Here is a 17,422-nt window from a genome sequence, read left to right as displayed (position 1 = left end):
ATTTAAAATTGTTTTAAATGAGTAAGACGTGGTAATAATAATAAAGCTATATTAATATTTTATAAAATATTATTATTTAGTTATTTTGATATAAATGTCATTGCTAATTATGAATCGAGAGTTAAAACTGTTTAAATAAATTTATAAAATATTCTTAAGGACTCAATCATCAAATGATATCTTGTGCGTTTACAGCTATCCATTTAAGGTATGAAGTTACTTTTGTGTAAACGCCGGGTATTCCTGGTTCTCCACAACTTATACCCCAAGACACTACTCCAACATTAGTCCATCTTCCGTCTTGTCGTTGTATCATTAGCGGACCACCAGAATCACCCTTAAAAAATTTGTAATTGTAATTAAAATATTATTTATTTCAAGTATAAAATAAAAAAGATATTTCGACGTACCAAACAGGAATCTTTGCCTCCTTCGTACGACGCAGCACAAAGATTTGTTTTGAAAATTGGTTGTGAAAAAGCTGAAACACACGGGTCATGTTCCCAAATCGGTATAACTACTTCTTGGAGAACGTTACTGACTTCACCGCCGAACACTGTTTGGCCCCAACCTAATTAATAATCATAAAGTGAATTAATTAATAGCGCTGTGTAATCAGTAGACATACATTTTGTACGTCTTTTTGACATATTTTTGTTTTGCAGATTGGGTGTCAGAGATAATTTTTTTTTTTTGGTTGTCAACAACAAAATGTAAAAAAATAATAGATTTCATTATTTCTACTTCAATTTTTAAAATATACTTAATCTCATATATAATTCAATGGTGGAATTAGGTATGTGAGTGGCGAAGGTTTATGGGAGGAGGGGGGTTGTTTCCTTGGCTACCTTGCATGAGAGCATTATTTAAAAATAATTTTGTCTATTAAAACTTGGTGAATACTTATAAACATTATCTACAAACAACTAAAAGAAAAAAACTATTAAATACAATTTATTTTAAACAGTGATTTTTCAGTTCTTACCAGCTACCACGGCGTCTCTTTTATATACTTCCATGTTTGTTTTAGGTAAACAAATAGGTCGAATAAACGAATTATAAATTGTAGGTCTTTTCAACTTCAATATGGCGATGTCATTGGCATGCGTAGCCTGATCATAGTCTGGATGTAATCTTATATCTGTCACTCTGAAGTCAATGTATTGTGTCTCATTATTAGTTGTGAAATCATACTCACCAAGTCTAACAACAAAATCTTTTTTTGTAAATCTGAAAAATATAAGTACAAAGTTAAATATGAAATTGTAATAATATGAAATGGAAAATCAAAAACTAGGGAACTCCAAAAAAAAAAAAAAATTGAATCATCAAGAAAGGAGAATTGTACTTATAACATAATAGAATACATATGGCTTATCCATAATGGTTTTTTGGTTACTTGTAAAAATCCATCATAAGTATCAGAATGTGAAATATAATACAGTGAGTGCCAATATCATAAATTAAATTATCAATTTCTTTATAAGTCAAATTAGTGTAAAAATATTTATATGATAAATAATACGAAAAACAAAATGTATAATATGTTTCATACCTAATAGACACTAATAATATAATACATTGTTATAATATTAAATATATTTTTTTTAATGAATTAATCTTGAAATTCAAATTGTTATTATACCAAAATCAATAATAATACCACAGCGAGTATAATATTAGCTATTGTGAAACATTGTAGTAGGTAACTATTATTATAATTATACCAATAAAATGTATAGGTGGTAATTTATTTTTTAGTATAGAATTACCTATATTTAGTGGTACTCATTGCTCACTAGTCACTAATAATATTAATAATAATCAATGTTTAATAACTTATAGGTAGTAAAATAATGTAATATTTTCAATTAATCAAAATTTTAATTTAGGTTAGATTTGTATTATAGGTAGACGATTAATATCATAATTATTACACAATATTTTAAACAGTATTTGTGTTAACTAAATCTTTTATAAACTTAGAAATACTTTTTAAAACAATGAGCAGCAGTCAACACAAATCGCCGATTAAGTAATACTCCACCACAGAAATTCATATAGTTTGTCGTCTCTAAAAACACAGCCATCCATGGCCAATCACTGGCTTTAGCATTTTGCACTTTTAAAATTTTGGATATAGACTTAGTATTTTGACCACATTCACGTTCTTCTGGTAACGGTTTAATGGGCTCTGGTGCTGCTCTATCTAGAACTTTGTCTAAGTCTGATTCATCATCGTCATTGGTCTTTCTTTTTTCTCTTTTTGGATGAATAACTTTGTCTACAGGGCAGCAAAAGCTCATCGCGGATCTGAGTGAAAAAAATTAATTTTAAAAATAATTTTAGAATCTATAATGTTATTATAGAAAGTAAAAATAAAAGATAATATGAAATTATTAGTCTATCGTCTTAGTTAAAAAAAAAAAAAAAAAAAAAAATGAAATATAACCAATTAAAACCAATTTAAAATCCATTTAAAACCAAATTGACATTTTTTTTGAGACAAACTTTGAATAGGAATCTTTTTGATTCCTTTTTTTTTGTAAATAAAACTGTTATAATCCGTTTTTTCCATATTTTAATACGTGCATAAAATAAAAAACATACACAAAATAATAATTTTACAGTTTCATGTTAAATGGAAACCAAATGTAATAAATTAAACTAGTATGGATCTGTTTTCACAAGGCTCGCCTATAAATATGATCATCTTTGTTTACATTATTCTTTAAAGAATGTACTTTACGTATCATAAGTGAGTATATATGATATTTTTTTTACAATTATGGGGATAGAGGACGGAGAGGGTTTTAACTATAAATGTATCTACTATGTTTTATTATATAGTAGATACATATTAAAGGTGTTATAGATAGAAACCACGGAAAATAAATTCTGAAATATTAACATAATTTATTGCTTATATTTTAGTATTGAACACAGAAATAAATAAACTACAAAATATCTTTCAACCAGCTTACTTATTTATATTTACAACTCACAAGAATATTTGACCTAGGTACATACCATACAAAGTTATTTAAGATTAATCATAATACGTATTGTGAGTAACTTTAAAATTAAAATTATATTATCTAAATATGTTTGGAATTTAATAACATTCAAAGGTCTAAAACAACTACAATACACAAAATTACTAACAAGTGACATTACTTATAGTTATTACTTATTTTATGAAACAATATTTACACTTAATATTTAATGTCCTGTGTAATTATTTATTATTATTATTGATTTTCTATATTTTATTTTATTTAAAATAAAAATATTTTTAATTGAGAATTTTACAATTATACTATATAAATTATGAAAATATTCGTATATTGTTATACGAGTACTATTACTTTTAAAAAATATAGTTTATGAATGTATGATGTAAGAGTATAAAATTATGTTTTATATGACTATCAAGCATTGCAAAATTGGTACCTAACTAAATTGTAGTACAACAACAATAACTGTTATAGATGAATTATAGTGCCTTGAAAACAAGGACACAAGACAAAGTAATTTATTCGTTTTAGTCTACGTCACTTCTTAATATTTTAACAATTCTAAAAAGAATTTAAGTTTATTCAACATTTGCTGCCCAAAACTATATGTAAGTTGTAAAAAGTATTTTTATATAAATTCTTATTAACATTTACAGAAATTAGATTTAAAAAAAAAATGTGCATTTTTAAACAACATTTTAGGAATGTACTTTATCAATTATAAGTTATAGAACAATAATATATTCATATATATATTAAGTTTTTAAATAGTATGATATTTAAAATTAAAATTTTTTTAGCGTAATATTTTTAAGTTTTAACAATATTAATCGTACAGCAAATGTATCATATTGCTACCTACATAATATTTATGTTCTTATTTGAATTTTAGTTTAGTATAAGTACTTACAATTCATTTCCCAAACCACATTTTTGACGGTTTTCTGGTCCCAAATTTATGTCACAAAATTTGAATCCTGAAACACATTCTGTATCATATGGGCATACCCGAACATCCTAAATCCATCAACATTTATCATATACTATAAGAATATAATTTATTTATTATTAACAAATTAACAAGAACGTTTAATCGTCATTATGACATATTGTAGTTGCAATTATTACCCGTCTTGTGTCTTTTTCAAGTTTAATCCGTAACAGTTGACCTGATAAAACAATAATACAGCGATAAATACAAATATTTTGAATCAAATTAAAACGTTAAAATTTCAACGCTTATGTAATCGTACGTAAACTTTTACCTGTTCCTGATGCAGCTGCGTGAAGACCAACGACGAGCAACGTGCACAGAGGTAACGAGTAAACGACATTTTTCAATAATAACATTTTAGAACAATATGGCTTTTGTTAGTTGTTTTCTTCTCAGGAACAATGATAATGCGTTTAGTTAAGCATAGTGTTAATAATGCGGGCTCTTTGAAAACGTATGCACGAGTGACGAGTGCGCTATGTCATCAGGACGATATAATATTAAAATAATATTATGGTAATGGGAGTAAAAATAAACGCGTCATAATATACTCAACATTGGCTAGAAACCGGTTTAGTTGATTGGATGTACTCACTTGCCAGGTTTCGCCAAAACAGTAGCCGAACAGCCGGTAATACGGAACGGTATAATATCGAATATTCCCAGGTGAGCTAACTGCTAAGTGAATCGTCTGGAGTCTGTTATTACAATTATTATTATAATATTATTTAAAATAGGTATAATAACCTAACCACCTTTGTATACAGTTTTCTGACGGACATCGCGATTAGCCGGCACTTCGATTTGGTCGTCGTATTATTAACCTAACCCATCACTAGTCGAAAATCGTTTAAAATGTATTTCCCCGCAGCTTTTAAATACTGTATTCTACTGGTATCTACCTATGATATATATACAAGGATTTTTTGCTCATGATATTATCAAATTTTTACTCAAGAAAAAAATACATTTTATGCAATGTACACAATTGTGTAATAATCGTTGATTAATGTCATATAATATGTATATTGTACAAATATTAAAATCATAATTAAAACCTAAAATACAACATGATAAAACTATAGTGATGTACTGATGTGCGATGGGCGATGGCATTGATAGTAACGCGATTATGGCCTTAAAGGAGTCATTTAATAGATAATTTTTTTTTTTTGGTCTTCACTATCAACTCCTGACGATTTTGTGGCAGTGATCAAACATACAGACAATTATGAAAAAAAGGTCTCGTGAAATTTGGCATATTTATTGCATAGTTTCAACGCCTTAGTTTAATACTGATAAGTAATAATAAATATTATTGTTATATTTAGCTAATAGGTAATACGGAGAAATGTAAAAATAAAAACTGAAATAACGATGTAGAGCTATCATGTTGTATTGTAGTAAAATAATAGTAATTCGAACGGTACAGTCCTTTTTTATCTTGTAAATTTAGAAAACAATTTAGATTATTATATTTGATTATTTATTAAAAGGTAAAATTTTTCAACATTATTAATAATCGATAAAAAGGCACACGGAGTAACTAAAAATAAGACAATCAATCTTTTTAAAAAAAAAATAATGGTACCATTTATAATCAAAACAATCAAAACAGAAATGGAATTGGCACCAATAATAAATTATTGTACAAACTGTTAGTTTGAATGAGAAGGTGATTTTAAGGAACGATTTATTAAAGAACCATAAATAAATATAAATAAATAAAGTCGTAATAAATATTTTTATTAAACTGAATAGTGTAAAAAATTGTACCTATTTGAGGTCAGATACAGTGGCGTATTTAGGATTTCTTTAAGGGAGGAGATATAATTAAAATTGTCGATGCCAAACGATTCAAAATTACATTACCTACTGATAGAGTGATAAATAGAAAAAAAAACACAATTACAACCATATACAAATAATTTAAAAAAATGTGGACCAAGGGGGGAGATATATCTTCCTTATCTCCACCCGTAAATACGCCACTGGTCAGATAAGTGATTATAATAGCTAAAATATAACCATTTTTAATGTATTTGTCATTTAATAATACATTTATTTAAAATGTGTGAAATGTTTACAACATAAAACGCATGTGCTACATTCAAGAACAATTATAAGGTGCTTGTGTGCTTATAATATCATTTTTAAACATAATTCAGTATTACAGAGTAATCTAAGTATAGTTATTCACATTTGATAAAATAATATAACTGTTTATATGAATATTTAATATTGTTTTGGTATACATGTCATGATTTATTATAATTTAGTTCCATACTAATTAATATAATTTTTTAAATAATATTATTTAATATTCGTAATGAAATAGCAGGATCCAATCGTTAAATGACATCTTGTGCGTTCACAGCTATCCATTTGAGGTATGAAGTTACTTTTGTGTATACGCCGGGTAGTCCGAATTGTCCACAACTTATACCCCAAGACACTATTCCAACATTTGTCCATTTTCCGTCTTGTCGTTGCATTAATAACGGACCACCGGAATCACCCTTAAAAAAATCGTAGTTGTAATTAAAACATTATTTTAAATATAAAATAAAAAAGTTGTTTCGACGTACCAAACAGGAATCTTTGCCTCCTTCGTACGACGCAGCACAAAGATTTGTTTTGAAAATTGGTTGTGAAAATGCTGAAACGCACTGGTCATGTTCCCAAATCGGTATAACTACTTCTTGGAGCACGTTACTAACTTGACCGCTTAAAATTGTTCGACCCCAACCTATTTATAAAGTAAATTTATTAATACAATACAGCTATATAATCTGCAGAATACGTTTATTGTACATCTCTTAAACAATCTATTGCGTAAACTCCATCCTTTAGACGTAAAAATGGTTTTAAATAGTAGATAGATATTTTATAAACAAAAATAAAAATAACATACAATAACTGCTAATTATAGAATCTAACGAACTAAATATTTAGAAATTTAATGGTTAACTACGTAGGGTATATAATAGTATTATATTAAAAAAATATAATTTATTAATTAATTAATTATTTGTATAGTGATAGGTACAAACAATTTTATAATTGGTTGTTGTTGCTTTTCTCACCGGCCACGACGGCGTTTTTTTTGTGCACTTCCATATTTGTTTTAGGTAAACAAATAGGTCGAATAAATGAATTGTAAATTGTAAGTCTGTTCAACCTCACTATGGCGATGTCATTGGCCTGCGTAGCGTGATCATAGTCTGGATGTAATCTAATATCTGTCACTCTGAAGTCAATGTATTGTGTCTCATTATTAGTTGAGAAATCGTACTCACCAAGTCTAACAACAAAATCTTGTTTCGTATACCTGAAAAATAGTACAAAGTTAAACATAAAACTCTAATGAGAATAATGCCACGTATTGAAAATAACTATAATTTTTATAAGTTATCACCATGATACAATAGTATAATGAATATAAATTACAATTATGTCTCCATTACTGATTTTGTTGTCAGACTAGGTGAATACTTCCGAGTCAAGCACCAATAGATAAAAGTATAATAATTATAAGTTGCAATAATTTCAGTATCATTATTCAGTAATCATTTATGACGACTGATAAGCGGTGATTTAATAGGAAAAAATAAAAAGATAATAAAAACAAATTGGGAAACTATTGGCTCAATTATAAAACTTAACTATGTGAAATTAAAAATATTATATCATACAAAAATGGCAATATTAGTAGCTGAATATACTCCATTCTCGTTTAAAACTTTAAAAGCGACCTACGCGGCAATTAGTTTTTGTTGGTGGCACGTAGGTCACATACATAACTATTTCCCCTAATTTTTCACCATTAATTTAAACACAGAATGATACTACGCCCATGTGCAAAAGCCTAGGTCGCTTCTAAACGTGAATAGAGAATAGTCAAAAATCGAGAATTGTAAGCCTATAAAAGGAATTAACTTGAATTTATCATAGGTTCCTTAAGGTTATAAATGGACCTTTTCGTTTGCAAAAATACATAAATGCAAAAAGATATCAGTGCAACCTCTGAATTACATATGATATGAATAAATCGGTTTTGAGTACAAAATCAACGAATATCAATACAATTTTTATTTCTTAAATTGGGCAATTTGCAATGAAATTTTAATGCATATTTTTAGGAAAAAACAATTTAAATAAATATCAAATAATGAACTCAGCAGGTAGATGACTTATTAGAATTATCAATTAAATAAATATATGAATAATAAATATTATAAATATGTTGTAGAACTACACAAAATATGAAATATAATAGTTAGCATTTTTTTTTATGTGTTCATTTAGAAATTAAAATGTTTTGTATTAAATATTATGAAATATAGTAGTGATTATTACTATAAACTATAATAATGAAATGTATTAGAGATCATTAATTTTTAATACACAAGTGCACTAGTGTTATTATAGTACTTGTGTATAGTTGGAATATTTTCTATAAATTAAATTTTGGTTAGATTTGTATTATAATATATTATAGCTATCAAAATATGTATACGGTATATACCATAATTATAACGCAATGTTTTAAATGGTATTTGTATTATTTATTTAATTTTATTATAAACTTAAAAATACTTTTTAAGACAATGAGCCGCAGTCAACACAAATCGTCGATTAAGTAATACTCCACCACAAAAATTTATATAGTTTGTCGTCTCTAAAAACACCGCCATCCATGGCCAATCATTGGCTTTTGCATTTTGTACATTTAAGATGTTGGATAAGGACTTAATGTTTTGTCCGCATTCTGGTTCTTCTGGTAACGGTTTAATGGACTCTGGTAACGGTATACTTAAAATTTTGTCCAAGATTGATTCATCGTCGTCATTTATTGTTATTCTTCTTTCTGTATTTAGACGAATAACTTTGTTAATAGGACAGCAATAGCCCATCTGTCTAAGTGAAAAAAAATATATATAAATTATGTAATACACGATTTTTGGAATCAAACATTTTATAAGATATATAGAAAAACGTGTGATATATTTCAAATGCGCAGGTTTATCATTTATATGCTTTATTAAAATAATCAAATATCGAGTAAAAGTGTATAATATTCTTTAAGGGATCGCATTTAGACATTTTAAACATCACAAATAGTCAAGTGGGTACATACGCATATATACCCTGTTTAGCGAAAAACAAACCAACTCTATATATCTCTATTACACAATTTCTGTCATAGTGCCAATGATATCGGTCCCACTATGTCACTATGGCAGGATGTCGCATACGTAGGAGATTCTCAGAATAATCTCCAACAATTTCGTCGGTCCAGTACAAGAGAGATTAGAATCATGCTTAAGAAGAGACGACGGTCATTTGAGGAAATAATTTTTAATAAATAAAATACTTTGCATGTTATGTACTTTATTATAATAATGTGTTAATGATTAGCTATCAATTGTATTTTTTTTCTATAATTGAACTTAGAAAATCGACTGTTTTAATGTGTAAAAATAATTTTAACTGTGTACTAAATTTTTTATTATATAGTATTAAGCTAAGATGGTCGTAGCACGTCTATAATTGTACAGATGATCTCGGAAATTTAGGATGAACACAATATTGATTAATAATTACAAGAAACAATAAGATTTTATATTTAATAATAATTATTACTGGTTGGGCATATATTGTCATTTGACTCATACGGGATCAATATGGGAATATTAGTGTACGAAGATTGGAAAGAGTTCATTCGATTGTATGTATATATAGTATACTGCTACTGCATGCATATCGTACATTCGCACATGGTTATTGGTTATGTAAAGTGCGTGTATGGTACTTTATATAGAATAACACGCAGTAGTAGCTTTATTATTCAGTGAATTCAATGATAAGAAAACCACTCAATTTACCGTGGATCTCATTTCTGCACGACTCCACTGGTTATACTCGTACGCACATAGCTAGGTGCCAAATGTGTATCGGTGTTTGTAAAGCAAATTGTTGATTATGGTTTATTATACATAAAGAAGGTTCAGAGCACAGTAAATATAAATTAATACAATGCAAATTAACTCAAATAATCAGTTCTCAGCTATAGGTACAATGTTAACTCAGAAAGACTGATTTAGGCAGTGGTGTATTAACAACTTTTGTTTTTTTGAACCCCTGTTGTAAATAGTGTAAATACACCATTGGATTTAGTACAATATGAACTATTGTTAGCTTGGAGATAATGGAAAGGTTGTGTAATCGTTCACTTGGCATATCAGGTGTAGCCGATTCGATTATTACGATCATAGTTATTAACATATCGGAGATATAAAATGGAGCAATAGCGTAGGTAAAACAAAGAGGAATTGTGAAGTTGATAAGGAATGAAACGAACGAATAATGGAATATCAGCATAATTACCAATAAGTCTTCTTTTGTACTTTGAAATAAATAAACTACAATTCCCTCAAACAGTGCAAAAGAAAATCACCAGTACTTACTAATAAACTATTCATAATATGAACATTTAACTTACGCAAAATCGTTTTAGGTTTATAACTTATTGTACGTATATACATATTATAAATAACTTAAAATTTAAATTATTTTTTATTACATTGTCTAAATATGCTTGTAATTTAAAAATGACTACAGTTGCAATTTTAATAATTAAATATATGGTTTATGGTATACAAGAGCACCTATAAAATAGTGCTATACGTCTAAACACGTTTATGAAGAATTACAAAATTGGTAATTAAATTATAATTGGTAAAACAACAATAACTTTTATAGGTGCATTATGTTGGCTTGAAAATAAGAATGCGTGATATAAACATTTACTCTTTTAACTTTATAGAAGCATGTAAGTACGTTTCTTATTAATATTTTAACAACTCAAAAAACGAACTGAAGTTTACCTATTCAATAACTGCTGCAAAACTATATGTTAAATGTAAAAAGTATTTTTATATACATTTGTATTAATAATGGTTGAAATTAAATTTGCATATTTAAACAAAAATTTAGGTGTGTAATTATATAAATGGTGTGACAATATAAATACAAAAATATTTCAATTTACAATAATAGAAAAAAATTGTTGGTGCACATTTTAACTAAAATCATTAAATAATTATTTATTTTATAAAATTTGAAACGCTTTATTATATTTTCAAAATGTGATGAATAATGATTTCTATATTATTTATGCAATATTTTTATATGAATTCATAAGTTCATACAATAAGTGCATTTTTAAACAAGGAAAATATTTTAGCTAAAAATATTACATTTTTAAATATACTTAATAATATTTACAATAAGTGTATCATAATGCTCTTTTTATAATAATTATGGTTTTAAATAATTTTAATTTTAGTGTATTGCACTTACGATTCGTTTCCAATACTACATTTTTGTCGATTTTGTTGTTCCATATTAATATCACAGTATTCAGATCTAGAAACACATTCCATGTCTTGGCGGCACACTTGATCACTCTAAAAAGATCCAAGTTGTTCACATGACATAACACTATGATATATTAAGTACATTATAGCTTGTAAATAATTAACCGATATACGTTTAATCACCATTTTAATATTATAATAGGTAGCTAAAGTAATTACCTGTTTCCTGTTTTTGTCATGTTTACTTCGTACCAGTTGACCTGATAATATTAATAATAAAAATAAATATGTTAATTAATTTCAATAAATAATTATTTTGAATGAATTTTTGTATAGTTGTGCATCAAAAATTACCTGCAATTACGCGAAGACCAACAAAGAGCAATATGCACAGCGGTAACAAGTAAGCGTCAATTTTTTTAAATAATAACATTTTAAAATAATAACTTGTTCGTTGTTTGCATCCCAGGAACAATGTGTTTCGTGAAGTACAATGTTCATAATGTGTGCCCTTTAAAAATTATATATAATGTATGGGTGTGATGTCATCAAGACGATATAATAAGTAATAATATGTTATATTGGGATAGTAAAAATAAGTATGTTTAGTCAATCATTTAAAATGTATCTTAAACGTGACTTCTTAACTTTTATCGTTTGACAATACTATATTACATACCACTGCTATAAATGGACTGTTTGACTCATTATCTATCATTATTATTTTGCTATAAAAACTTGAATAAAATATGTTTATAATCAATTAACAAAGCTGTATTCGCGAATTAAAATTAACTTAAATGTAATAAAATTGAAAAATGTTTTTGTTAAATTAAAAAACAAAACAAAACAAACAACTCCAGTCTGACGTGGCAATTATACAATATTTTTTATTAAGGATACATACATTTAGTTAGCAACAACTTTTTTAATAATTGACTCAAACAGATATTATTATATTTTAAAAAACTGAATAAGTAATACTTGTGCTATTGTGAATAACACAAAATTAATTCATGATGTAACAAACATCAAACAATAAACAATTATTATTGATTAAAAAGTTACTGAAAATACAACAAGCACACGCTGGAAGTGTTTTTCATCAAACGATATTGCCGTCGTACTTTAAATTACAATTTAACTTCAACCATATACATTACACGATAAGGTTATATTAAACAACAAAAGAGGAAAAGTCACTTTGTTAAAAAGTTTAAGTGATCGATTTTTGACGGGTGCATAGCAGTAGTGCGATATATTATGCATGAGTACATACTATTTAGATAGGCAGTGCATTTATTTCATTGTAAGAATATTTAGTTAATTTATGATCAAATCGTTAATTTTAAATAATTTCTGCTGTAAATTGTAGATAACTATATGCATAATGTTAATACATTTGGTAAGTTAACTGCATATTGTTATAAAACTATAAAATGGATTTAATGAGTACGATAGTAATGGTTATGGAACTACATAATATACTTACTTGTTTTAATAGAATTATCAACTCCGTAATGGCTTCGTTTCGGTGACCAAACATACAGCATACATAATGATATTTTATGTGAAGTTTAATATTATAGTGTATTTTTAACCTTAGTTTAATACTAATATTAAATATTATTATAATATTATTAAAGCAAATCAAAATGTATAAATTGCATTTCTCAAATTGAACCAAATAAATTGTAAAAAGATAATAACTTAAAACGGCTGAAACAGTTTAGCCATTACTTATTTATACAATTAAAATATTTTAGATTTTAGAGCATTACTTTTGTTTATGGATTCTTATAAAGAAAGTATTTTAATAATTCATCATAGTTGAATAGTTAGCATAATAAATCAATAATATTATTAACTTGTGTTTTTATAGTAACTACTATGAAGCGCGATAGAACCTAACTTAACTTTTCTGTAAGTTGAGATAACGAGTGCTAAATAAAATAGTGTTGGACATAAATATCAAGGAACATAATATGAATCCGCTCAAATTAGGTGTTTATAGATGACTAGACGATGATATAACACAATTTATTTACATTGTTTTTCAACTGTGTTTCAAACAAAAATAGTTCCACGTGTCTATGGAGAATTGAAAAAGTATATTACAAACACGTGTAATACAATAATATAAATGTACAAAAACACATAGGTACACAATATACATACAATTTATTGTATTTTTTTTATGTTTTATTGAGACCATTAAAGACACAAAAATATAAAAAGTAATCGATAGAATCTGATAAAAATAACAAATGAATATTTTTTTCTCTCGAAAATACACAACAGCGTATACGTACATATAAATTGTTAAAATATTAGTATACTGTTTTCAAAATGTGATACAATGCATTTTTTATGGGAGTGGGACTTGGGACTTTTGCGTCAGTAAATATAAAGTATTTAACCCACTATACACGATTTTCTATTTCATTATCAATTTATTTTTATTTTTAATAACGGGCATAAATAGACATCGATTCCACTCGAGTTCAGCACGAGGCGTTAGATATCACATAGGAATAGAACTGTGTGAAGAGCTGATGAAGTAAAAAAAAAAAAAAAAAATAAGCTCTAGAGAAGTATTAATGTACACACTGATACTATACAGATATAGTATAAAATACTTTTGGTTTTTATTGCGGCACTGCTGTTATAATAAGATGTTATTATGTTTTTGCTACTTTGCATGATACATAACAATATGCAGTAAAAATCACAAAGGTACGGTATTTCGAATAACCCAGCTGTGTATGCGAAAAACATCATGGTACAAGATTTAAAACGACAGAAATAAACATTTTTATTTTAGTTTTAAAATTGGTATTTTGTATTGTAAAGTCGAAATTTAAAATATTTAAATTTTCTTCAAAACGTTTTAAACAATGTGATTAAAAAAAAAAAAAAAAATGTTCGCAAGCTGCGTCGCCTTTTTTTTATATAATTATGTATAAACTAATATGTATATATACTTGTCCTTTAGGGTCCTTGAGCTCTTCATTAAAACCATGATCAATACTGAAATGTAAAATAAAGTAATAATGCGTTAGAACGAACACCGTTTTTTTTAACTTTGTTTACGCCTTAAATACATATTTTTAAAGAATGAACTCATTAATCTTTAAAAATACTTAATATAACACTCGCGTTTTATTTTCCTACGTCTTTGCGGCTCAACAAATGGCAACAATATACGTTTAATTAGTCCCAGAAGCTAGAAAAAGGTCTTAACTCACGTGCGCCCATATAGTATATAATATATACAGTAATATAATAGTATATGATATACTATGCGTCAATGCGTGTGTATAACAAATGGTTCCTGTTAAAACAACAATTTGATGTTAATAAAAGAATTTTTTTTTTTAAATAACGGGCTGGCAAAATCATTGAATTCTTTACCAAATATTATGTATGCATGACTATGATTATGATCAGTAAATCTAGAATGTTATATTGTTATATTTTTGACACGCTGCATACGGTAGATTTCTTCTCATAGCGCGTAATTATATATTATTTATAATATTTTATTAAGGATAAAGAAGTGGATTTTTGTACGTAAGTAGAAATTAAAGTTATAAGAAACTTTTACGCATCAATAGATAATTTGTTGGACAAGAATCGTAATATAATAGAGCTAATTGGCTGCTTAGACCGTTATAAATGGAATTCCTATCATAGTCGCTGATTAAAAAGCTAATACAAAAAAAAAAAAAAAATTAAAATTACAGTTCAACCAAAGCGATTTTGTTTTTATTTTCCGTTAATTAAGTGCCTAATCAAAGGTAATAAATAATTTATTTTCCCAATGAGTTCACGGCTAATTTATACTCAAATGGCAAAATCAATGTACGTTGGTATAGGCGATACTAAGTACCCAACAGTCAACAATTAATAGAAATCGTGGACGACTTAGTAATGTTAAGACCAGTAGTTACAGTGGCGTAAACAGGAATTTGAAGGGTGGAAATAACCAATATTATGTGTAAATATATTATTTTATTATTAGTCTTATTTTTATCTCATTAATATTATAATTAAAAACTATACTATATTAGGCATATTGTATGACGACCTATATAATATAAATGTTTACAAACAAGTTTTGTATGTTATAAATTTTAAATTTTAAAAACTAAGTTTAAACTAATGATAGTATAATAGTTAATTATCTAAATTGTATTGTAGTGTAATATTAACTTGGTTCTTATTACTTTTTTTTCAACTAACAATGCGATTTATTATCCATATAATGACTAATAGGTAAGTTCTATTAGTTCTAACTGTTATAATTTTACTTATATTTTATTTTAATATTTTTTCATTAGATAACACTTAGTTAAATAAAATTATCTCATAGGTACTCACAAAATATTTAGTCATAATACATTTCTTAAAATAATAAATTATATATACTGTTCAATTAAAACTTTTAAAAACTGCTGTGTAAATTGTTAGATAAATAGGTACCTAGTCTTGTTTTTATTATTTTAGCTGCGCACGTGTAAAGTTACGTCATATTTTATCGTAAATGTTTATATATTTAATTTATAATTTAAATGTATAATTTAAAAAAAAATATATATAAAACAAACGGCATTTTTTCAAAATTAATTAAACACAAAAGCATTATCTGTACATTTAAAAAGAATATCAAATAATAAAATAGTGTCATAATAGTGTTCATATGGGATTGAAACTTCTGTTACAGGTAATAGTAATAATTTAAATGACGTATGCTATAAACTATAAAGAAACATAATATTAATATTTTATAATTTTTATGTGGTGTAGCCAGGACTTTGTTGGGGGAGGGGGTAATTTGTTTTATAGTAGAACCATATGGAAATAAATTGGGTCAATTTTTATGGTGCGTTAAACTTTATAATGTCAGTAAAGCTACAGATAAGATTTACTTAATTTGTGGTATAACATAATATTAGAGCTAAATTTTATATAATAGGTACCTACATGGCTATATAAAACTCAATGATGTAACTTGATGGAGTATCTCCTATGAAAACAATCTACTTACAGTCGATTACCTTATTCTAATATATCATGACATGCTCAGTGCTCACCCCCTTTTTTGTTTTATAATACTCTAATTTTGGAAATTTTTTAGTATTAGATGGACCTTAATTTTTAATATTTTCTTAGATTTTTTTATACTATTCAATGAGTATTCAAAGACGACTTCAGAAAACACAATTATTGTTTTATACTATAATTTAAATTTTAAAATTATTAAAAAAAGTTAAGAATAAAATAACAAAAATACGTATTGCGTTTTTAGCCACATTAATTTATTTTTATTTTTCTCTTTCTATATTTTATTCTACAATTATTTTTTATGTATATTGTAATCTTTCATCGTGCTTGTTTGTGTTGATACATATATATGTAATATACTATATTAAAATATTATTATGATACACGAAAAATAAAAAAATAGCATCGCACGACTGTCGTAATGTCGTGTACTCATGTGTACCTAATAGTGTATAGTACTAAAAATACAATTGACATGTTACATATAGCGACATGGTTATTATAACGATAAAATAAATACGCCCAACAGACACGCAGAAAAAGATACTACAAATACTCGTTAATCGTAATAATACTTAATACAGCTGTCTGTCAATAATTGTCAGTAATGCTATCAAACTTCAGTAATATTGTAATGAACACTACCTAACAGTAATTTGTATACTGGGTGATTCTATTATCGAACAACACTTATTATTTTAAATTTATTAACGTTTCTGAAAATATTTTTTTTTACATTATCTCTATTCGAAGTAAAACAATATTTATTCAAAAAAAAATCTTATTTTTGCGTTATAATTTCTTTTTTAATTATTACTTTTTTGAATGATAATATGTATTTTAATTTCATATTCTGAGGTAGAATATTTTTTAAAGTATATCGATATACATAAATACAAAAATTCGGACGATTAGTTTATGAGTTATAGGTATTTAAAGTTTAGGCGAGCGGATTAGTAGTA

The 17,422-nt window shown here is 26.4% G+C and overlaps 1 protein-coding gene across 1 annotated transcript; it reads right to left on the bottom strand.

The window, feature by feature from the left end:
- LOC113557732 lies at positions 1-12,954 on the bottom strand. The gene is made up of 15 exons (XM_026963290.2): positions 12,886-12,954; positions 11,748-11,904; positions 11,613-11,653; positions 11,377-11,483; positions 8,611-8,931; positions 7,098-7,342; positions 6,600-6,760; positions 6,372-6,530; positions 4,283-4,388; positions 4,146-4,186; positions 3,928-4,034; positions 1,993-2,313; positions 986-1,230; positions 411-571; positions 1-337 (listed from the first exon to the last, which is right to left on the bottom strand). The coding sequence occupies exons 1-15, from the start codon at positions 12,937-12,939 to the stop codon at positions 170-172; spliced, it is 2,394 nt and encodes a 797-aa protein (XP_026819091.1). The 5' UTR covers positions 12,940-12,954; the 3' UTR covers positions 1-169.
- Positions 12,955-17,422: the final 4,468 nt, after the last annotated feature.

This window comes from Rhopalosiphum maidis, chromosome 1 (assembly GCF_003676215.2).
Source record: "Rhopalosiphum maidis isolate BTI-1 chromosome 1, ASM367621v3, whole genome shotgun sequence".
Classification (NCBI taxonomy): domain Eukaryota; kingdom Metazoa; phylum Arthropoda; class Insecta; order Hemiptera; family Aphididae; genus Rhopalosiphum; species Rhopalosiphum maidis.
This window is presented reverse-complemented; position numbering and strand designations above follow the sequence as displayed.